Source organism: Epinephelus lanceolatus, chromosome 16 (genome assembly GCF_041903045.1).
Source record: "Epinephelus lanceolatus isolate andai-2023 chromosome 16, ASM4190304v1, whole genome shotgun sequence".
Taxonomy (NCBI): domain Eukaryota; kingdom Metazoa; phylum Chordata; class Actinopteri; order Perciformes; family Serranidae; genus Epinephelus; species Epinephelus lanceolatus.
In genome coordinates, this window is record NC_135749.1 from 4907639 (window position 1) to 4932934 (window position 25296).

A 25296-nucleotide genomic window follows, 5' to 3' on the forward strand; every position below is an offset into this window, starting at 1 on the left:
CCCATGGAAGACGTTTCGCTGGTTGCAATCTACAATCCTCACTGCTAGATGCCACTAAATCCCACACACTGTTCCTTTAAGTGGCACTTTTAAACAGACAGTGAGAAGCAAAGAGACATAAATGGATTTACAAAGAACCCAACAGCACCACAAGATTAAAAGCAGATATGGGCTAACAGAAATATGAGAAAGAGAAATGTTGAAGTTGTAAAAAAGTAATTGAAAAGATGAAGTTGATAACGTGTGTATTAAAAGACTTGTGAGTTTGAGATTGTCCACATAGCACACAGGCCTGATAAAAAGCTTTTTCATGGTGTGTGTGTCCTGCCTCAGAGCAGTGTGTGTCCCCCTCCCCAGTCTCTCTCTGCGCTGGTTGGCTTTCTGCAGCAGACAGATAACAGAGCTCCAGCAGGGCTGCCTGTCCACTTAACCGGCCATGACAGCCCCCACACTGGGCTTTCCATACCCTCTCTGTCCCCTGCCTTATTTATTTTTGATTTTTTGCTACTTCCTTCCCACCCGACACTTTGCCTGTCACCCTCATTGTTCACCAAGGTGTCTACTGTATGTGCTTACAGGAGGAATCCACCATCCGATACTCTTATCGCCAGTACTGTTGGATTTCATGATTTATTTTGTGATAAGCCACCATTTGGGTGTTCCTGACTTTAAATGACATCATGAGTCAGTTGTATTTTCTAGTTTCCCAGCATGCATTTCAAGAACCCATGCACTATAGTCATAAACATACTTTCAGTCAGGATGGACATAAGAGTGTATAAATATAGATAGTAGCTGGGGAGAATGTCTGTGATCACGGCTGCACCCTGTACTCAAAACACCGCATTTCATGTGGTTGCAATGCGTTCTGGTCTATTTTTGTCTACAGTAGAGTCCCCGTCCCGACAACAAAACCTAATGTTTGCCATTGATGTTTCTGAAAGTGCCCAACAATTTTCTGCCGTCAGACCCAGCAGCAGGAGTATCATGTCGTGTACATTGGACAGACACCCACAGGGATAAAATGCACCACCAGACAGCACAACAGATACAGAACGAGCTGTTTTTAATTACCTCCTTAACACTTTACAGTATTTCACAGTTCCTTTGGCTCAGTTTTCACAACATGTTTCAATCATAGACTATATATAAAGATGGACATCATGTCTCCAGCTCCTCAGACTGTACAAAAATGAAGCCAAAATATCCCGGACACAAGAGCTGTATGTTGTGCTCATGGAACCAGAGTCTTTAAGTTCCTACCCAATCACAAGCAGCGCCACTGGTCATGAACACATTTTTTGACACACATGTCAATCATGAGGTCACACCCCCTTTATAGAGCATCAACCAACTAATTAAAACCAAACCTATCAGAAAAATGAACACTTACACAAACATCAGTGTGATGAGAACGACCTAGAATGACTGTATCTTTGCGATAGATTAATTTGACGTGCTGTGATTTTTCAGTTTGGCCCATGTCCATTCTGCCGATATGTTGGAGGCGGGCTTTATGAGCTATACTGCAGCCAACCACCAGGGGGTGATCAAGATGTTTTGGCTTCACTTTTAGGGCACTGTCATGTCATCAATCTTTAAATACAGTCTTTGGTTTCAGTGTGCAAAACTTGGTGACACCCGTGGTTTCTGTGTTTACCACAGGTTTTAACAATACGAGAAATGTCTAGAAAATAGCAGTTTTAGGTGTTGCTGTATTACAAAGTTATTATTAATAAGTCAAAATAACCCTTAAAGGAATGGCACCAGAGGGGCTATTTTTGTTTGAACAAACATTTTATTACGATAATTGAAACATGAAACCAATTTTAAATTAAATTTTGTCTCAGAGTTTGACCACTGCAACCCTTCTTGAAATATTTTTTTCTTCCAGCGGAAGCGTGTGTAAAAACTCTTTCTTTAAAAGTAACTAAAATAAAATTGAGATTCTCTGTCTAGTTGGATTTTTTTTCAATATCATAGTTAAGAAAAATGTTCACAGTATAATAACCGTCAATTTTAATATCATGGTATACCGTAAAACCACTATACCACTGCAACCCTAGCATCAACCTAAATAACCAAGCACTAAGTAGTACCTGAACTTCTCCAATCAAAGAACACTTTAATTTGATCCTCTTTGCAGCTAGATCTAGAAAAATATTATCATCAAATACTACTATTGTTTGCAGTCAATCACTGCAAGCAGTTTCGGATTTAATGTGACATTTCACTGGCTCATTACTGCAGCGATTACAGGCAACAAAGTCCGCAGCTCAGCGTGCTGATATGACACCGAAATATTCAAAAGTATGTGGTGTCTGGCAGCATTTCACGCAGCTGAATGCTACTTTCAAAGTACTCTAATGAAAGAACTCAAATGAAGTAGTGATATTGGTATCACTGTAAGGGTACTGGTATTTTGTACTGGTATCGTAATGTCTTAAACAATACCCAGCTCTACTGTTTACAGTGAAGTCCAACAAACTTGGTCAGTAATAACTGCAATGGCACAAGTAGTTTCCACACAGCAGCAGCACATAGTAAAGTTGTTATTCTGTTACTGTCTTTTCTGCCTGTGAAAAAATTCCCAAAATTTGGATGTCAAATGTTTATCATTACCTGTGGCTGCTTCACAATAAAAGCCACCCTGTTTAACCAGTTACATGCTTTTAATGTGAAGCAGAATGTTCAGTTTGCATCAGCAGCAGCTAAATACAGCTTTGATTTGATGTATGGAGAGCAAACAGTAAACAGTGAGGGGGATAACAGTGAGATAAGTACGTCTTGATTACATGTTTGCATCATCCATGCCTAGGTAGGTAATTTAAATCCAGCATAGAAATGGCGGACCCTGCCACAAGCAATAAAAACTGCTATCATCAAATACTATATTTAAAAATGCAGCAATGATCAAAATTAATTGATTAATATAAGATGTTGTAATGCTCTGATAAATGTATTGTAGTCTGTGTTACATAATGTGATACAGACTTTTTTATTTTCTGTGCTGTGAGAGATTTTAAGGTCAAAAACAAGTGTGTTAGTTTTGCAGATTGAGACTTAAGATATAGAGCAAAACTAATTTGAAAATACTGCAGCACCCAGGCAGAATGAAACATGAAGCATGACGACATTTCCTCTCGTCAGTTCTTTTTTCTTACCCTGAAACATATCCTGCCAGCCATCAGCCGGTGCAGATAAAGCTGCCTTAGGAGGCACAGGACATTGTCATTTCCAGTTCTGTTTATTGTTTGTGTCCTCTCCTCCCTCTGTGCACAACCTGTTGAGTCTGGCAGGCTGTTGCTAGGTTACTTTACCTCAGCGCTCCGTTCAAGGTTTCTGTGTGTGTGTGTGTGTGTGTGTGTGTGTGTGTGTGTGTGTGTGTGTGTGTGTGTGTGTGTGCGTGCGTGTGTGTGTGCGTGCGTGCGTGCGCGTGCAGGCATAAAAAGGAAAATTCTATAAAGTGAGGATTTTTTGCTTTTTAAAGTGCAGTCTCTAAGTGCTAAGATCGTAACCTTGCACCTGCTGTAGGTACAGGGGAAAGATCTGGTTTGTGTTTATGGTGAGGGTGTGTTTGAGCACAAGTGAAAGTTAGGGAATGAATGAATGAATGTGTGTTTGTGTGAATGAATTAGCAAACACATGCATTTTGCAGAGAAGTAACAGCAGAGTGCCCACTACTGCACGTACATCAAACAAAACAAACCAAAAAAAAGATTCCTTGCAGCACGTCGGTGTGGAAAACCATCCTCCCAGTTAATGGCCCGGCCAGTATGTCCCCGCTCCAGCCGGACAAACATTTGTAACAAGTGTCAAACTAATTCCAGTGCCTGCAGTATGCCGCTTCACTAACTTATATATCCTCCCATGTAGGCAGTGAGAGCGGGGTTGCCAGTAGAATGAGTCATATTGGATGTCCTCAGTATGTATACACACCAGCACTGCACCATGACACACTGTCAGACAGGCTGAAGCAAAGCAGTTTTTAATAATGAAATATTGACAGAGTTCAGGGGGAGGGTGGTGAGTCCTGCGTTGGTGGACGCAGCTAAAGGTACTTGGTATTGGTCAGGTGTTAATTGACCCCCAGGATCTGTGTTCAGCTCTCTGATACTGTCTGACACTGTTAACTGCTCCGGCGCCATAATGAGTCCGTAGAGGTTTGCATTAATGTCGCTCATACATTTTGTATGTGATGATAGCACTGCTCTCTGTCCCATCCAACTCTTTTTTTTTTGACAGTGTTATTTAACTGCTCTTCTTCTTCTCTTCTCTCATTTCACTTTTGTAGTTTGCGAGTTTAGACTCTGAAATGCGGCACTTTGCTGCACCTCGTCCCCTCTCAACCTGTCCTGTCTAATAAAGGCATAAAAGCCACAAAAATTATCTTAAAAAAGACAGACGTTAGCAGGTGTTAGCGGGTTTTTTGTGCAATGGGAAAGGGGCTTTAGAGTTTGCTAACTCTTGGAAGTAATGCGCGCTTATATTTTTAGTTTTGAAAAGGCCTTAAAAGACACCACAGATCAAACTGTTGAGGTAGTGAGGCGTCTTCACTACAGCTCTACACACATCACTTCAGCATGTGGAGCAATCCAGAGATTGACAGGAGAAGTGTGTGTGGGTGAGAGGTTTAGAGAACGTTCAAATATAACACTTATGCTTTACTCCAAAAGTATCAGCTATATGCGCAGCTTAACTGTAACATATTGTGGTAGAATTAAATATAATACCTTTGTGTAAGCGTCGAGGCAGTGACACTGTTGTCAATAGCCTTTTTCACACTGATAATATTTAAAGAGGATGTTGTGAATGTACTCCTCCTCAGTCTCAGGCTGTGTGTGCTTTCTCTTTGACTCATAACCATGTTTGATTTTGTTTATTGTCTTTTCACTTCTTCAGCTAGTTGCTAGTAGCACAAGTCAAAATTTAACCCATATTTGGACAGAAAAAACGGCGCCTTGTTTGCGTCTGTACAGCGAGCCAGCTCCTGTGTTTTGTGCATCTACCCGAGGGCCGTGTCCTTTTTACAGAGTCTGGTAATCACGCTGCACTCTGATGCAATTATCAAGCCCATACTGCTCACATACAGTCACCGGCAGCACAGACCTCTCATTTTACAGCTTAACAGAACCCTCGAGAAATGGTGAAAGAGGCATAATGGAATCTTTAAAAAGACAATGGTCACGATTCATTAAATTAAAAACGGAGACAAGAAGTGAAAAGTGTCCCTAATGCTGGCTGTGTTATCATGGCCTCATTTTAAATTTCTATTAATTCCATTTTTTTTTTAAATTTCCAGTTTAATTGACATAATTTAGAAATGTTCTTGAATCTTTTGAACTGGTTAAAACTGGATTCGGAACCCAGTGAAAACATCTCAGCTGGTGCTACCGCAAATACTTGAAGACAGATATTTTATGGAGGACATTAGGCCAGATAAAAGACGTTTTGGTGTTCAGCGCGTGGGAGGGATGACATTGTTTGGAAGTTTTTGCGTTAATAGTTTTCAGGCTGCTGCTATTATTAGACGGTCCCCAGTTTGGAGAGCCAGAGGTACATGCTGATACTCACCAGCCTGCCATAAAACAAATAAAATACACACAGACAAAGACAAAATGGGGAGATGGGACATTTAGACAGCCAACTGCAGCCTTGTAAGGCTCGTGGTCTTGAGCTGCATCCCAGTATGCTAGATAAGAGTGCCAGAGCCTTATTTAGCCTGCAGGCTGCTGTCCACACACACACACACACACACACACACACACACACACACACAGACACACAGACACACAGAGAGCTGCGTGTTGGGATAGATCTGTATTGACTACTGATGCTGCTGGGCTGTCACCCCTGGGTGCGGGTGCATGGTGCTGCTGTGTGCAGCTCTGGCTCCCTGCGGCGAATCTCTGCAGCTGGAGAACCTTCAGATCATCTATCCAACCCTTCCTCTCTCCATCTGCTCACATCACTCAGAGGGCTGCTTTCTCTTTATCAGGGTACATGAAAATGAATCATTTTGTTTCTGTTCCTTCAGGGTTAAAGTCCTGTGGAGATTTGACGATGGCAGTGTAAGGGAAACAGCTCTGCACTTTGTATGCTTTGTGTTTTTCTCACAAAATAAATCACACATGATTCAGTAAAAGCGAAAGACGATAGAGATGCTATAGGCAACGGTCACAAAGAACCACAAAATGAAAATTTCAACTACAAAAGTCTAGCAGTAGAGTGCAAATTAATGCATTATGTTTTTGGGTTGTCTGTCCCTCTGTCCATCGATCCGTCCGTCCGTCCCATTGTCCTGAATGTGATATCTTACTTCACCTCATTTGACACAAACGCCCACTAGAACTCAAGGATAAAATTGTTAGATTTTGGTAGTCAAAAGCCAAAGATCACTATGACCTTGCAGAGAATTTCCTCAAATTTGGCACAAACGTCCACTTAAACTCAACAATGAACTAATTAAATTTTGGTGATCATAGGTGACAAAATTTCACACGCATGCCTGACAGGATAAAATGATGAAGAGATGACATTTTATATCCAAAAGGTCAAAGATCAACTTCACTGTGACATCATTATGTTCTGCTTCTGGCCATTATTCAGCGCCACATCTCAGGAACCGAAGGGAAGACATTGGGTCAGACACTGAATTGATGCCATCTTGAAACTCTGCTGATTGTATAGATCTGGGCTGCCGGATTGAAGATGTGCGTGAAGCATTCATATTTTAGAATATGTAGCTTCTTTGCAGCAACATCCATAAACTGTCATGGCTGCATATGAGTCTTTATAAACCCACAACTGCGGAGCAATAATTCTAGTTTTCATCTGGTATCCTGATTAATTTTAGTTAACCATAGCATATTGGGTATGGAAATAATCTGCAGATGCCCTGGTCCAAGATGAGACCAAACTTGACCAAACAGGAACAAAGGCCGAAATGTGGCCTGCAGCAGACAGTAAGGCTAAATCCAAATGCACAGACTTTGCCACACTAATCAGACTTGCAGACTTTGTGGCCTGTTCCTTTGAAGTCTGCAAGTACTGAGTGCAGCTCTGATCCACAATTCGTCCAGTCCACAAGTGGCTTCAAGCGGCAGTGATAAGGATTACAATATGTGCAACTGAAGACTGCAAGGGCTTAGTCCACAAGTCCAGAGTGGTGGTGGACATTTGGATTCAGCCCATGGCATCGTGTTTTTAGCTTAGATGGTTGCTGGAAATGTCTTTTGTCACATGATTTTGTCGATCACTTGGAGCTCCTATGCTCCTATTACGAAGAGTTAGGAATCAGCAGTTAATAAAAGCATAAAACAGTCAAAAAAACAGGTTTTTCAACAATTGTGAATCACCACAGCCACAAGCATACAGTCGAAATGTGCAAACAAAATATTAGGCTGATTGCTCCAGTAGTATGTGAGATTAGCTGCAGACTGGTATACACATTCACACAAACACACAACCAAATGCCTAATTGCCTTCAGGAAATAATAAAGTGGCATCTACTCTCGTAAAATAAAAATAAAATTACTTGTTATAGGAAACACAATGCAGGTGCAACTAAACTGCTTTGGCCACAAAGTGATAACACCCTCACAGCCCAGACCTGGAGGTAAGAACATTGAATGGTAAGTTTGAGCAAAGGCACAGCAAGGGTGTCAAACCTTAGATCTCTGCAAATATTTGCACGATGATATTATATTTTTCCTTCGATACCTCCAGAACACTGTCCAGTGATACTGTGTGAGATTAACAGGGTAAACCCTCACAATCCAGTTTTACACTTCTTTAAGAAAAGGTTCACATTTTTTCAAGTGCCTTGAAACAGTACTTGGAAAACTCAAAAGTAGTTCTGGCGGTTTGAATAAAATTTGCCTTCACAGCATGGGTTTGTAATGAATAACCCACCACTGCATCAGTGGTACTGGGGCTTTCATTTTTGGATACATAGCTTTAATCTTCTTATCTCTTCAACACTTTTTCTTCCAAATAAATTCCCTCTGAGCTGCATAGTCATTCCCCCAGTTATACCTCCTAGTTTTAAAGTACTTTAGTAAGTGCGTAATGACTCAGTGCTGGGCTCTCCTTTACCTCCACCTTGTGCTCACTGCTGGGGCACAGGAGTTTAGCAATGAGCAGAGTCCCGGCTGAATCCATTTCAGATACACTGAAATGCATAAAAGCTGGAGAGAGACGATAAGAAGTTGAATAGCATAGACTGCAGACATAACCAAGTCTGTTTAGCAAGATATGAGTGCATATGAAAAAGTAACTCTCTGTTAAATGATATATTAATACACCAAATATGTTTGGCTTCCTCAAATGTGGTTTCTGCTTCAAAAGAGGCTTTAGCTTTTTATCCAAATTGGCTGAGGAAATACTTTGTCCAGCTTACAAATGGCTGGAGCAACTAGCTAGGTTTATAGTATGTAACATATTTCATATATAAGTAGATTAATGTATGTTATTTATTCTTCTTATCAGTTATCAATTAGTTACTAAACGTAGCTGCGAGCAAGTACCTGGGCATTGGCCATAACAGTGACAAACAAGACAAGCAACCAATGGTAGATTCATGTAGCGTAATTAGCTAAGTTACAGCTAGCTTACTAACTTCAGCTCAGTTTACAGTTAGCTTATTGGCCGCCAGTGCATTGCTCTTGGCTAGTAGAAAGGGCTTTATTCCATTACATCTTTTATTGTTGAGTAAATCAATATGTTAGTTAGTATCATGGATCGCAGTAGCTGGTGAATTAATTTGGCAAGCTAGCCAACGGACATGTCCACAGTGTTAGTTACAAGCAAGCAGCGGTTAGCCAACTAGCCGTAACTACGCTACAGCGTATGGATCGGCATTGGTTGCTCTGTAACATTTGCTGATGAAGTTTTTGAAATCGACATGCAAGCTAGCAAAATGTATATAATGGAAAAACAGTGTGTGCACTGTGTTATGGTGGGTGCCGGTTATTTGTTGACATTAGCAGACTCCATGTCTTAGCTAACATCAGCTACTCCTGACGCTGTTAGCACTGTGGCGGAGCTGAAGAGAGGCAAGATACATCAAAAACTTTCTGTATAGTACCTTAAAACCAAGAGTAACCCCTAGACCCTAGATCTGTTTAATATTTTAAAATTACCTACTATGAATTTATGCCAATTCAGTGCCACAGTAAAGTCCTAAAACCCAGAAATTAGTAAGTATTTTAGCGCTCCCACTTCCCCGTCTGTAAGTCAGTGGGTTTGTTGAATGGGTTTTAGGATAAATGCCCGAAATAAAGTCTGTAGTTCACACAAGCTGAAGAGGTTTTCATGTTTTGTTCTACAACATAAAATACATTAGTAAATATCCCACTCATTGATTTTTGAAGCTTTACGTGTCTTAAAAAAGGCGGTTGCTAACAAGTGGCTCAATAAGACTACAGAACATCGTTACGCCAAACGCGGCTTTACAACCTCGATATGGCGGTGATTTCAAGTCATGCAACCACGGTGTAGTTTGTTTATAGCCTAACCTTGGCTTTTTACTTCTGGCGATTGCACTTACACTTCAAAAATCATAAAAGTGGAGTTAATTTGTGAGGATCATTGTGCTGTAAGTATCATAAACTTTTGTTTGCCACATATTTTATATTTTATGTATTAATGAAAAATCCAATGACAAAAACATTGGCTTTTTTTGAGGGAACCAGAGTGATGCTAACTTCCTGGTTGGCCAATGAATAAACGTCATCCCAGCAGCACTTTATAGACCAAATGACCATCAAAATATATACAGTACAGGCCAAAAGTTTGGACACACCTTCTCATTCAATGCGTTTTCTTTATTTTCATGACTATTTACATTGTAGATTCTCACTGAAGGCATCAAAACTATGAATGAACACATGTGGAGTTATGTACTTAACAAAAAAAGGTGAAATAACTGAAAACATGTTTTATATTCTAGTTTCTTCAAAATAGCCACCCTTTGCTCTGATTACTGCTTTGCACACTCTTGGCATTCTCTCCATGAGCTTCAAGAGGTAGTCACCTGAAATGGTTTCCACTTCACAGGTGTGCCTTATCAGGGTTAATTAGTGGAATTTCTTGCTTTATCAATGGGGTTGGGACCATCAGTTGTGTTGTGCAGAAGTCAGGTTAATACACAGCCGACAGCCCTATTGGACAACTGTTAAAATTCATATTATGGCAAGAACCAATCAGCTAACTAAAGAAAAACGAGTGGCCATCATTACTTTAAGAAATGAAGGTCAGTCAGTCCGGAAAATTGCAAAAACTTTAAATGTGTCTCCAAGTGGAGTCGCAAAAACCATCAAGCGCTACAACGAAACTGGCACACATGAGGACCGACCCAGGAAAGGAAGACCAAGAGTCACCTCTGCTTCTGAGGATAAGTTCATCCGAGTCACCAGCCTCAGAAATCGCAAGTTAACAGCAGCTCAGATCAGAGACCAGATGAATGCCACACAGAGTTCTAGCAGCAGACCCATCTCTAGAACAACTGTTAAGAGGAGACTGCGCCAATCAGGCCTTCATGGTCAAATAGCTGCTAGGAAACCACTGCTAAGGAGAGGCAACAAGCAGAAGAGATTTGTTTGGGCCAAGAAACACAAGGAATGGACATTAGACCAGTGGAAATCTGTGCTTTGGTCTGATGAGTCCAAATTTGAGATCTTTGGTTCCAACCGCCGTGTCTTTGTGAGACGCAGAAAAGGTGAACGGATGGATTCCACATGCCTGGTTCCCACTGTGAAGCATGGAGGAGGAGGTGTGATGGTGTGGGGGTGTTTTGCTGGTGACACTGTTGGGGATTTATTCAAAATTGAAGGCACACTGAACCAGCATGGCTACCACAGCATCCTGCAGCGACATGCCATCCCATCCGGTTTGCATTTAGTTGGACGATCATTTATTTTTCAACAGGACAATGACCCCAAACACACCTCCAGGCTGTGTAAGGGCTATTTGACCAAGAAGGAGAGTGATGGAGTGCTGCGGCAGATGACCTGGCCTCCACAGTCACCGGACCTGAACCCAATCGAGATGGTTTGGGGTGAGCTGGACCGCAGAGTGAAGGCAAAGGGGCCAACAAGTGCTAAACACCTCTGGGAACTCCTTCAAGACTGTTGGAAAACCATTTCAGGTGACTACCTCTTGAAGCTCATGGAGAGAATGCCAAGAGTGTGCAAAGCAGTAATCAGAGCAAAGGGTGGCTATTTTGAAGAAACTAGAATATAAAACATGTTTTCAGTTATTTCACCTTTTTTTGTTAAGTACATAACTCCACATGTGTTCATTCATAGTTTTGATGCCTTCAGTGAGAATCTACAATGTAAATAGTCATGAAAATAAAGAAAACGCATTGAATGAGAAGGTGTGTCCAAACTTTTGGCCTGTACTGTATATGTATGCAGCCTATATATTATTTTGTCGTGTTTAACTGTAGAAAAAACTGTGATATTTGGTTTACTAAAGCTTGTGATTTAATAGTGTTTACAAGTTGATTGCTTTTGTTCAGACAGTGCTTAGTAAAACTTAGTAATGGATTTACAAATAGCCAGTAAAACCCAATTCTGTGCAGCACTTGTTCTGTAGAAATTAAGTGGCTTACTTAAGCTCCACTTTTCCTCCTTTGTCAATATCACTTTGTCAAAGTCATGTCTTTTTACCCTGAAACAGTTCCAAAATACTTGTAGCTCTTTGCCAAGTCATTCATCTTGACTGAGAATAGCCTAAAATAAGTGAGTCTGTGCTCTAACCTTCAGTGTGTCTTAATGTATTTGCAGCAATATCAAAGCCAGCATTGCTATATAATACATCTGCAGCCTGCTGTCGAAAGTGTCTGGTCCAGTACAGTGCTATTATTCTACTGCTCCACCGCCGTCACATCAGCCCAGATCTCAGCATGCTTTCTCTTATCCTCCCTCTATTTATGTCTCGGAGAAGGTGACAAATAAGTAACACGAATGCTGCCTCTCTCATCATTACCTGCAGATACACATCATCACAACTCAGACAGCAGCCACTGAGGAACGGGGGGGGGGGGGGGGGGGGGGGGGGGGGGGGGTATGGAAGAAGGGTCTCTTTCCACAGAGCTAACAAGCTCCTTACTGAGAAGGAAGAGTGCGAGGACGGTAGGCAGGGGGGAGGCAAATGCAAACATGTATAGAGAGGCGAAGGAGGTAGTGGGAAGATGAATGGACTGGGAGAAAGAAAGAAGTGCTGTAGAGAGTGGGCTTAAGAAAAAACAGAAAGTATGTGGAAATGGAAGCTGGAAGGGACGCTCTGAGATGCTGCAGGGAAAGAGTCGGTTGAAAGTAAGAAAAGAGTATAAGGAAAATAGCCAGGTTTGCACAATTTGGCCTTACAAAAGATAAGGGCCAAGGTGAGGCTGGATGCATGAATAATGCAAGAAGAGATTTGGCTGCAAAGCTTTGCCCCGACGAGGCTGAAAGACTGACAGACAGTTGGCGTTACACTCAGCTCTGCTGGGGGGAGAGACACTAGATTACCTCTCATCCATCCTTTACATCTGTTAAGAGGCTTACAGAAATGCAGGGAATCTGCGAACACAAAGACTCGTCCTGTTTCCTTTATCGTACCACCTTTCACCTGCTGCAGGAGTCAAAGCGTTGTTCTGTGAATAGTTTGTTTGCATATGTTCCATCAGATGATCCACAGAGGTCAGGACACGTGACAAAATTCAGTTATGACTATACAGACAATAATTGACCCCGCCATGGATTAATGGTTATGACCCTATTATGAGATTACAACTGTGATTGATCTTTGTTACCTCAGTGGAATATTAAATTGAAAACATCATGACGTGATGAAATATGTCATGAACATCAGCCTCTGGGCGGTTGTTGAGGACACAGCTGCTGAAAAAAAAAAAAAAAAATGGCATGAAACAGATTAGATGGGGCTTTCTATTAGGGTTTTACTCATAAATGTAAATTCTTACAAAACAGTTACGGCCATATTGAACATCTCAATTCAAAAGCATGAGCACTACTCTGCTACAGTAGCCTCTTCTGAAAGGCTTTCCATAAGATTTGGGAACCAGGGTGAAGGGATTTGCTCCTAGTCAGTCCAGCCAAGCATCCTCCTTTGTCCTTTCTCTTTCTACCTACACCCCAGCAGCAACCTCCAGGGCTGAAAAATCAAGCCCGTGCAGAAGTGCCAAAAAACTGCAGTTCCTAGAATTGGCACTTGAGGCTGGCTGGAAAATTGACTCAGTCTCCATAGACCCCCATGTTAGGTATGGGAAATAGGTAAATAGACGTGTTTACAGTCAGGTACAAAAAAGGTTTTGGTCTCTGTAGCTAATTTCCTCCCTGTATGGCAACTGTACTGGGGTTAATTTTTATAAAACTCACCTGTTTTACTGTTATTAAAGCTTAAAGTTACGCATCCCTTGATGGTGGTGCGTCCACGCTGCAGGTAATGTAACCATGGCGTAACCCCACATTCACAGAGTACAGCCACAGCTGTAGCAGTAAATTTTGTTTTAATGGTTTTAAGTCTGTTTTTCGCTAACAAAAATTAGCCTCTCGCAAGAAGTCAGCTTGGATTGGCTCCTGGGGGGTTGGAGGGTTTGAACTACGGGCTCCGGAAGCCCTTCCATGCATGTTATCCCTGTGTCAGTGTGGGTTTCCTCCAGGTGCTCCAGCTTCCTCCCACAGTCCAAAGACATGCAGGTTAATTGGTGACTCTAAATTGTCCGTAGGTGTGAATGTGAGTGTGAATGGTTGTCTGTCTCTATGTGTCAGCCCTGTGATAGTCTGGCGACCTGTCCAGGGTGTACCCTGCCTCTCTCCCAGTGTCGGCTGGGATAGGCTAAAATGCCAAACTTGAAGTTCAAAACGAGAGTCCACCAGGCATCCAGGAACGCAGCTCAGCCACAGCCTGGTGGCCACTCAGAGTATTGCAGCAGAAAAGTCCCCTGCGATCCAAAAAGTATTTTCTCCATTGACCATCACTGTAAGAAAGACGTCTGCAAAACAGTTAACAGGACACCTTGAACTACAAACAAGGTCAATTGTGACTCTTCTTGCTGTGAATTTTTGACCCATGGAGGTTTTGTATTTCTAAAACTTCTCACGGTGAGAAAAACTGTTTAAAAAAATCTGTGACATCATCACAATGTGAAGTCTATGAGCCAAGCAGGAACTTGTGGGCGGGGCCAGCAGGAGATACACTATTGTGTATAACTAGTGAGCCACAAATTGTTAAACCTTTTTTGGCGTATGCATCAGGCGAGCAACTCTGTTGGATTGAATAGATGCCATCTTGGGGTCTGGTATCTAGTTGTTGTTATACAACTATGGGCCCACAAACCAATGTGTGACGTCACAGTGGCTACATCCATTATTTTATATAGTTTATGTGTACATCCCAGTACTGTAGATGAACTGAATTTCAATAGTTAGAAATAGTTTCAGCACACGGCACTGAAAGATAATATGAAAACATTTCAACATGTCTCTCCAGCACAGATTTCAGGTATTTTTTGTGGTTCCATAGAAATAGGTAAGAGGGGAAAACCCTGATTGCTAACCAATACACATTGGATTCGGATTGAGGCAGAAAATCTCAAAGAAATTCATCCCAAAACCTGAACAAATAAAACCCAACTACAGAATCTTGCATAGCTTGATACCACTGGGGATAAAGCAGCACTTTAAACTGAGAGTGGCACTTGGCTCAGTGACAAAAAAAATCTCCTGCAAAGCTTATTCAAATAGTGCTGACCAACCAAACCGACACGCTTGAGTGAAAGGATTTCAAATGTCTCAGCATATGTTGGTATTGTTGTAGGCAGGTTGCTCTAGGAAGCACATCTTAAGAGTCCTGTGTGTGTGTGTGTGTGTGTGTGTGTGTTTTATGTGTGCACACCGGTGCATTGTAGACACAGTGCTTGCTCAGTCCTTTCTTTGCCAGCATTGCCTACACGTATCCCTGCCTCAAGCATAAAAAAAGTTAAGGAATGAAAAACAGAGCTCTGCAGAAGTGGATAGGTGTGTTGATGCTGTCATAAACTGGTGTGGAAAACACCCATAACCCACAGCGCTCTTTATGGAGCCTTAAAGGACTTTCAGAGGCCATGTACCCACATTTTCACCGTGCAGTTGTATGTTAGGTCTTTGTCTATTTTTAGAGAGCTGACATGTAGGCTATATAAAGTTGTGTTTTTGAAACCTGGGGCTTGGTTTTTTCCTGTTTCTTCTCCTCTTGTTAGACTTCCTTTTCCATCTCATTAGTTGAGTGCCAGCGAGAGGACAGAGCTTATGCTTAAAGGAACTCTCCGCCTCCACAAATCACACAGACGCTTTTCTCCGGTTGCTTCTTTTATTTTAGTGTAACTCATCTCCTGGGTTGTCTCATGAGCACCCCATGAACAGCCAGCCAGTGTGTACTGGAACCACTCTTATGAGTTTTATGACTAGAAACATGCCACAGGATGTAGAGTTGATGAGAAGCCTGCGGCTTGAGAAGATTCGTTATTTCAATTTCCCTAGGTTATTATTGTGGCAAATTTGTCATTTCCTTCTAGACTGAAATGGTATTGCAATTCTGGCTGTCATTAACTAGTGCTCTTTGACACTAAATTGACTTTAGACAAAAATATATTTAAGATGCATTTAGACTAAGGTCTGGTGATGAAGGAAGATGCTAAGCCCAGTAGAAATATGGTGAATCACATAAATACATTCTAGTATATAAATGAACCAATAACTTGTGAAATAAAAATAATTATTAGACTCTACTCTACAAAGTTCTTTCATCATTCTTGTTGTCACAGTTGTATTTGTTGAGTTTTATCATTAGACTTAATTGCTCCTGTTAGCCAGAGTAATATATTTGGAAAACTTTCCTAAAGCCAAGAAACCAATTTAAATTAGTGATGTCACATCTGTAGAATCCTGTCTCTGAGCAGAGCGGAAGCTCACAGGCAGAGCCAGCAGGACAAACACACTTCTGTGCATATTTGGTGTTTTTTCATGATTTTGAACTACATGGTATACTATGACGTATAGTAAGTCATCCAAAATCATGAAAAAACGTCATAGTATAGCATGTCGTCCAAAATCATAAAAAAAGTCATAGTATAGCATGTTGTCCAAACTCATGAAAAAAAGTCATAGTATAGTATGTTGTCCAAAATCATGAAAAAACATCATAGTATAGTATGTCGTCCAAGATCATGAAAAAACATCATAGTATAGCATGTCGTCCAAAATCATGAAAAAAGTCATAGTATAGCATGGCGTCCAAAATCATGAAAAAAAGTCATAGTATAGCATATCGTCCAAAATCACGAAAAAAAGTCATAGTATGTCGTCCAAAATCCGAGCAGGCAGGACAAACACACTTCTGTGCATATTTGGTGTTTTTTCATGATTTTGAACTACATGGTATACTATGACGTATAGTAAGTCATCCAAAATCATGAAAAAACGTCATAGTATAGTATGTCGTCCAAAATCATGAAAAAAAATCATAGTATAGTATGTCGTCCAAAATCATAAAAAAAGTCATAGTATAGCATGTCGTCCAAACTCATGAAAAAAAATCATAGTGTATCATGTCATCCAAAATCATGAACAAAAGTCATAGTATAGCATGTCGTCCAAAATCATGAAAAAACGTCATAGTATAGTATATCGTCCAAGATCATGAAAAAATGTCATAGTATAGTATGTCATCCAAAATCATGAAAAAAGTCATAGTATAGTATGTTGTCCAAGATCATGAAAAAACATCATAGTATAGCATGTCGTCCAAAATCATGAAAAAAGTCATAGTATAGTATGTCGTCCAAAATCATGAACAAACGTCATAGTAAAGTATGTCGTCCAAAATCATGAAAAAACATCATAGTATAGCATGTCGTCCAAAATCATGAAAAAAGTCATAGTATAGCATGGCGTCCAAAATCATGAAAAAAAGTCATAGTATAGCATGTCGTCCAAAATCATGAACAAACGTCATAGTATAGTATGTCGTCCAAAATCACGAAAAAAGTCATAGTATGTCGTCCAAAATCCTAAAAAAACGTCATAGTATAGCACGTCGTCCAAAATCATGAAAAAAAGTCATAGTATAGCACGTCGTCCAAAATCATGAACAAACGTCATAGTATAGCACGTCGTCCAAAATCATGAACAAACGTCATAGTATAGCATGTCGTCCAAAATCACGAAAAAAAGTCATAGTATGTTGTCCAAAATCCTAAAAAAACATCATAGTATAGCACGTCGTCCAAAGTCATGAAAAAACGTCATAGTATAGCATGTCGTCCAAAATCATGAAAAACGTCATAGTATAGCATGTCGTCCAAAATCATGAAAAAAAGTCATAGTATAGTATGTCGTCCAAAATCATGAAAAAAAGTCATAGTATAGTATGTCATCCAAAATCATGAAAAAAAGTCATAGTATAGTATGTCGTCCAAAGTCATGAAAAAACGTCATAGTATAGCATGTCGTCCAAAATCATGAACAAACGTCATAGTATAGCATGTCGTCCAAAATCATGAAAAAAAGTCATAGTATAGCACGTCGTCCAAAATCATGAACAAACGTCATAGTATAGCACGTCGTCCAAAATCATGAACAAACGTCATAGTATAGCACGTCGTCCAAAATCATGAAAAAAAGTCATAGTATAGTATGTCGTCTAAAATCATGAAAAAAAGTTATATCATGTCATCCAAAATCATAAAAAAGTCATAGTATAGTATGTCGTCCAAAATCATAAAAAACGTCATAGTATAGCATGTCGTCCAAAATCATGAAAAAAAACGTCATAGTATAGTATGTTGTCCAAAATCATGAAAAACGTCATAGTATAGTATGTCGTCCAAAATCATGAAAAAAAGTTATAGTATAGCATGTTGTCCAAAATCATGAAAAAACGTCATAGTATAGCATGTCGTCCAAAATCATGAAAAAACGTCATAGTATAGCATGTCGTCCAAAATCATGAACAAAAGTCATAGTATAGCATGTCGTCCAAGATCATGAAAAAACATCATAGTATAGCATGTCGTCCAAAATCATGAAAAAAGTCATAGTATAGTATGTCGTCCAAAATCATGAAAAAAGTCATAGTATAGCATGGCGTCCAAAATCATGAAAAAAAGTCATAGTATAGTATGTCGTCCAAAATCATGAAAAAAAATCATAGTATAGCATGTCATCCAAAATCATAAAAAAGTCATAGTATAGCATGTCGTCCAAAATCATGAAAAAACGTCATAGTATAGTATGTCGTCCAAAATCATGGAAAAAAAGTCATAGTATAGCATGTCGTCCAAAATCATGGAAAAAAAGTCATAGTATAGCATGTCGTCCAAAATCATGAAAAAAAAATCATAGTATAGCATGTCATCCAAAATCATAAAAAAGTCATAGTATAGCATATTGTCCAAAATCATGAAAAAAAAGTCATAGTATAGCATGTCGTCCAAAATCATGAATCAGAAGCAGAAGCAGAATTGGTTTTATTGCCAAGTAGGTTTTCATATACAAGGAATTTGGTTTGGTGTATTGGTGCATAACAAAGATTATAAAATATATAAAAATATAGATTAATTATAAAAAGAAAATACTATAAACAATTGAATGTATAATCTGATAGCAAATAACAATAATAATAGTAATATAAAAAATATGTAAACTGTAAACATGAATGAAAATTACATTGTTGTATTACATCCAACATTCTCCCGTCTTCATCATCTCTCTCTCTTTCCTCCTAGCATCAAGATGGTGCTGATGTGGACCAGCGGTGACACCTTTAAAACAGGCTACTTCCTGCTCACCCAGGCTCCTGTGCAGTTCTGGACATGTGGCCTGCTGCAGGTCTTCGTGGACTTTGCCATCCTGTTCCAGGTTTACTACTACAGCCGCTACCCACAGAAGCCAGTGTCCCACACCGTCTCCCACACCACCAGTGCCAAAGCCCTCTGAAAGCCACTCCGAGCTCTCTAGGAACATGTCAACACCAGTGAGGAAGCACTTCTAGAGGTGCTGTGGACATGTATAAACATACATGAGTGCAGACGCACCTTGAGACGATGCAGGCTGCTCACCCTCACCCTCAAGTATACATAAAGACACATCAAACCCATAAATAAGGCATGAACATACACAGACTCTCAGAGGTGTTGGTGTCAAGCAATACCTGAGGAACACTTGTTACAAACAAACTCAACCTTTTTGTTTTATTTATCCTTCTGAATTCTTCTCAAAGTGGCAGTATGCTTGTGTTTCGGAATGCAGACTTCTCAAAGAATATATCCTTGAATCGACCTGTGCATGTGGAGATTAGTATGCGCATACATGAATATATACAGTAAGCTACAGCAGATGTACGCACTGAAATCTGCGCTCAAGGAATCGTGGACCTGCTTCTCTCGTCCACATTTAGCCGATGATTGTTGCATGGACCCCTTTGCCTTAAAACACGAACATTCAAACATGGCTTGCTGCATTACCAGCAATATAAATGTATGAATCAATCACAAAAACAAATCTTGATATACAACTTTACTGAATGTACAAAATGACTTTTGTTATTTTGTTGTTTTTCCCAACACAGTGGAGAAATGCTGGTCAGTCTACCACTTGTTGGACAGATGGTTGCCATGTGGGGTAACACAGGGATGGAACTGTAATGAAGTAGAGGCAATCAGAATTTACCAAAAGAAGAAACATCCCAAAGGCATGAAGATACAATGTACTGGCTTCTAAAAGAACAAGTGGTCATAAACAGTCGTAGCCTCGATGGTGATGGAGTTGTGAGAAGATTAAGCTTTGTATAAAAAGGGGTTCAGTTGTCGGAAACATCATGACCAATGTTCAGGCTGCGTGCAGTTGGCTGTCGAAGGTCAATGCCAAGATTTTTGTACTGAAGCTGTTGATGACATTTCGTGTATAATGTTGTTCATTTTCATTCCACAAATTTCAAAACCACCACAGGAGTCAGTTCAGCCCCAAGATCTCACTAGTCTTAAGATGCATTTAGACTGAACACAAAGCAAAGTTAAAGCAATACTTCACTCACAATTCACCATATGTATACTTCGTCTTACCTTGACTTCATGAAGAAAATGTTGTTTTTCATACATCCCACCATGATTAATGGAGAATCCAGAAAAAAGGTAAGCATTCTAAATGAATTGAAGTCATTGGGAACCAGGTTTAACAACAGAAATACTATATCAAATCATCCATTAAACATACATGAGTGCCAGCGCATATCAAAGCATCCATTTACAAACTTTGACACAACTCGTGCAGTATAATCCAAGTCTAATTTATCCAGTCGTATGCTCAGTGCTTCCCAAACACATGCATTTTCACTAAAACTTTACAACAGTCTCATACACAGCCAAGTAATGTGCCTGGATACGTGCATGCTCAGGGCGCACTACTTGTTGGCGAAAGTGTTGGGTTAAATAAGACTTGGATTATACACAGGGCCCCGGGAATGCTGCTCAAAAAATCTCCTGTGGCCCAAAAAGTGTTTTCCATTGTAAAAGAGATGTCTATAAAACTGTTGACAAGACACCTCAAGCTGCAAAGAAAGTCAATTATGACCCTTTCTGAAATTATTTTTTTAACCATGGAGATTTATTATTTGTAAAACTGTCCTAAAGCTGAAAAAAATTATCAAAAATTCCTCGACATCATTACTGTGTAAAGTCTGTGAGCCGAGAGGGAATTCACCAGCAAGGCCAGCGGGAGAAATATTTCTGCGCATATTCAATGGACCGCATACTGCGGAAATAAACCTGAAAGCTAGAAACTGCTTGTGTCAGGCAACTCCATTCTCTATCTAGGTGTTATTAAACATCTGTAACCATACTGCACAGGTTGTGTGAGTGTTTGTAAATGGATGTTTTGACATAGTTAAACATGGACCCCATTGACTTTAATTCATGAAGAATATCCTCCCTTTTTTGGATTCTTTGGAAAAACAAAGTTGTCCTCATGAATTCAAGGAAACATGTGGTAGGTAATTGATGTACAAATTGCCATTTTACAAGTTAAGTATTCCTTAAAGATGAGGCCAAACTGCATACAAAGTCTCATGCTCTGGGGAGGGCAAAGTGAAGCAAGGACGATTCAACGTGAGCTGAAAATGTGTACACTTAGGAAAAATCTGGTTTGGTCATTGTATGAATCCACTTCATAAAAGTATAGGGACAAACTGAGAGGAACGGGAGTAAATAAGAGAACTGGAGTTCCTGCGAGGTGTGAGATCATTCAGAGGCTTGACATGCTCTGCACTTGCTTATTTTTCCCTCTTAGCTGCTCAGCATTGTGGTCTGAACAATCTGGGGTCGATGTGGCATTAGTTCACAATTTTGGCTGTTACGTCTGTCTGTAAAAAAATTTATAATAACACAGGAAATAGCTGAGATCTGGAAATGCAACTATCAAAATCAGACAATCTCAGAGATAATTGTTTGTGAATGCCGTGGTTATTATTACAGCCAAATCATCTCTTTTCACAGACAGATACTTTTGTATATATTCACCAAAATCATATTGTCACCTCGGATCATATTGGCTGCCGGTAACACCGACTGGCCAGTTTATTATTTATCCTGCAAATCCAATAACATCCCCTGATATCCCCACTCATGCCTCCACATCCCTGTGTGGGGCTGCTTTGGACAGGTTGTTCTCATCACCATTTTGTCTCAAGAAATTAATTTCCTGTTCAGATGGAGCAGCAGCCACATAACACAGTGAAGATTTTGTTTGTTACTGTTGTTGTTTTGTAATCTTTCTCTGGGGAGGAGAGAAATGCCAAACCAGGAGGTGTCAGGACTGTCAGCCCTTCAGTGAACTGTGTACCAGAGCAGACCTGATTCTGTCCTCCTCTTCGAAGCCTCAAGAAACGGAAACTTCCCTTTGCTCCAGAGGGACGTGGCAGGACTTTTCTATGAATATTTCTTTCCTCTCTTAAATATACAAGAAAAATATAAGGTGGCTTCTTGGTTTCTTAGTGGTGGATGTGCACTTTTCGTGTTCACACCTGTTTAGTCACCCTATTTATTTTGTTTCCCTTTTTTATAATCTTCAAATGCCAGTGTAAGATGGTGAATGGCTGTTGTTTATTCAGACAGTGGTGAGGGTGACTGTGTTGTATGGATTATGTGAGATACCTGACAGGTTCTTGTTGTGCTCAACAGGATGAAAATGACCTCAGAATTTCACTTTATTTATTGTTTCATCCCATGTATCTTATTTCCTTTTTATACACTTTGTTTTGTATCATTTGGTGTATTCATTACATGGTGTGAAGGTGATTTCCCATAGAAACGGCCAAGCTGTATATTGTCTTATCTGTGAAACCCACACCTAGTTTAATAATGTACCAAAAATACCATTACCAGTATGTTTTATGCCATTTTTTACTACGTTACATTGTCATTTCATTTTTCTTTTAAACTGCCAATTGTCCATTTTAATATTACTGACATCCATCAACACTTGAGGCTTTTTAAAGGAGCTGTGTGTGACATTTAATATAGCAGCAAACAGCTATTTGTCACAATCCCGTTGCATAAATTATAATCCAAATGTCTGTACTTTGCTGGGTAGCCAGTCTGGCCATGCGTGCATGTTACGGCATGAGTCCCTTATTGTCACTTGATTTCTTCTGTATTCATTTATTCATTGTATGAAAAATGTGCTTTCACTGCACGTTTCTTTATGTATGAATATCCAGAGCTGACACTGGCTATCACCAGCTGACCTATCAAGTTAATGATAGCTGCCACATTTTGCAAATATTTACAATTTGTCAAGCATGTGACCACAAATCCAATATTAAAATGTTCTACAGTAAAGGCAACAATTTAACATGTATAAACAGTAAACTAAACTAAACCCCTACATTGTAAAGAGTGCCCCAGGAATTAGGAATGAGTCCTAAAACCAAGAAACGAGTTAGCATCCTAGCACTCCCGGATCCCTCATCTTGAAATCAGTGGGTTTTCTGTTAGATGTCTGTTTATGTGTGACTTTAAAATGACTGTTGCTAACAAGTGGCTAAAAGAGACGATAGAACTTCATCCCGCCAAACACGGCTTTACAGCCTCGTTGTGGTGGTAACGTTGAGTCCTGCGACTGCAGTGTAGTTTGTTTATAGCCTAACGTTAGCTTTTTACCTTTAGCGATTGCATTTACACTACATCTGTGAAGATTATCTGGCTGAACAAAACATATCGGTATCATAAACGCTAATTTGCCACAGATTTTCTGCAAAGATCCAAAATCCAATGGAAAAATGCCATCGGCTTTTTGACAAGGGAACCAGGGTTCCCTGACGCTAACTTCCGTGTCAGCCCATAGACAAACGTCATCCCTGGAGTACTCTATCGCTGATGCCACAACATATATAACATCAATACCTGATAAAATAGGCCACTGTTAACAAGCTAGAAAGCTAACGTTAGCATCCATGTTTTGTGGTACCAAATTATTACCCCATACACAAACTGATGACTTATATCTGACAACAGTGTAGTTGTAGTGATCAAATAAACATGTGCATTACTTGTACAATGCACAATGCTTTGGTGTGCACCACGGTAGTCGGCCAAAACAAGTTTGCCTCCTGCTACATCAGCAACATGGCGACCATTCAGAGTGAGAAGTGCCCAGTGCTCCACTTAACTTTGTCAACCATCTGGGTACTCATGGTGCATTGCATCTAGTCATATTTCTCAGTGTGAACGCACATGTATGCACCCAAAATAGCGAGTATAAGTACAGAAGTATCCGATTTGGGATGCAGCACCTAGTGTATTCCACTAGCTAGCTAAAGCTGCCACGCTACACTGTGCTTATAAGATGGTTACTGCTGATAACACCATCCTGATTCACACTGGTGGGATGGCGTCTTTGTCGAAGCATAGCACCCACCCTCTGGTCCCCCCCATGTCAACACCGTTAGCTCTGTTAGCATTATTAGCTGCTAGCCGCTGGCTCAGCTACCTCCATGTTGAGAGCTGTGTGCAGACAATCCCAGCACAGACACAGCATCATAGATCAGCTCTGAATGTCACACACGGCTCCTTTAAAAACCAAGTAGAATTTTATGTGGCATTGACACCCAATAAAGAGGACACAGAGACTCATGCGTCATGTTTTGTTTGATGGAGATGTTTGTGTCAGTTGTACAGACACATCCACCGTTGGCCCCATCAGCGGCGCGGCTCTGGCAGACATCAATTGTCAGAGGAAGAATAAGCCGACCAGCCGTGGTCCATCTTTGGGAATGTGCTATTTAAATAATAAGCACATAAATTGTAATGCGCTGGGCTTTCACATTGAGCTCTCGGCTGGCACAGAGAGGAGACAGTACACAGATAATGGATGCGCCAGCCAAGAAGGGGTAAAAAGATGGATTTGAAAAGACTTTTTCTAAAAGCAGAGCCAGATTTATAATGTTCTCCTTTAAGTCTTTCTCTGTGCCATTAACCAGGACAATCTGTCTCTTATAGATTATGCTTCAATATCATTTGTGCATTGGTCTGACATTGTTGTTGATGTAAATTGTTTTAGTGTTTTACTCTGTTAAACAACATGATGAGATAATGAAAGAATCTGCACCGAACACTTAATACTGTACAGATGTCTTATCTCCATATGTATAAAGACAAGACCAGTTCAGCACATGGGCCCTCACTGACAGAAATGCATTTAAACTTTATCTCTAATTTAAACCCAAGGCCATGAACACAACCTTCAAAATCAAAATCTGAATAGTGCTCAGTGCCTCAGGAAGATGAGTGGGTGTGCGAGAGCTTCCCTGCTTGATAAACGGCTGGTACTGACTTTGTTGCTGTGCATGTATTAACAGTGTAATCTCTTCACACAGCATATTCACATGTGCATCACTGCATCAAACTACAGTAGAAGTGATGCTGAGTGTTCTCACTGATGCAAGATCAAATTTGCTCGAAAGAGCCTCGTATAAACTCAGCGACTGCAGAGCTACCTGGAGTGACTGTGGAGCTGCTCCATTGGAAGATTTGTCTGAGCTTGTGTACTTAAAGCTGCACTAATTCATAGTTTAATATCAACAATGGATTAAATGACTTTGTGTAATTAGGAGAGCGGCGCTGCAGGGTTGGATTGATGCTTGCCTTAATGTTTGTATTCTCTGTTTTTACTTTTAATGTTACAAGCTTAAAGACTTTCATGATGAAGTGTAATACTATCTCAACAAGTTTGGCTGTGGTTGCTGGGGTGTAAA

At 40.2% G+C, this 25296-nt stretch overlaps 1 protein-coding gene across 2 annotated transcripts in view; it reads left to right on the forward strand.

Moving 5' to 3' along the window:
* slc66a2 (solute carrier family 66 member 2) overlaps nt 1-24171 on the forward strand; it is a 49298-nt gene extending 25127 nt beyond the window's left edge. For both annotated transcript variants that reach the window (XM_033637581.2, XM_033637583.2), the window contains one exon: nt 18776-24171. In XM_033637581.2, the coding sequence (XP_033493472.1) occupies nt 18776-18986 (211 nt within the window). In that variant the 3' untranslated portion in view covers nt 18987-24171. The remainder of the gene's footprint in view (nt 1-18775) is intronic.
* Nucleotides 24172-25296: the final 1125 nt, after the last annotated feature.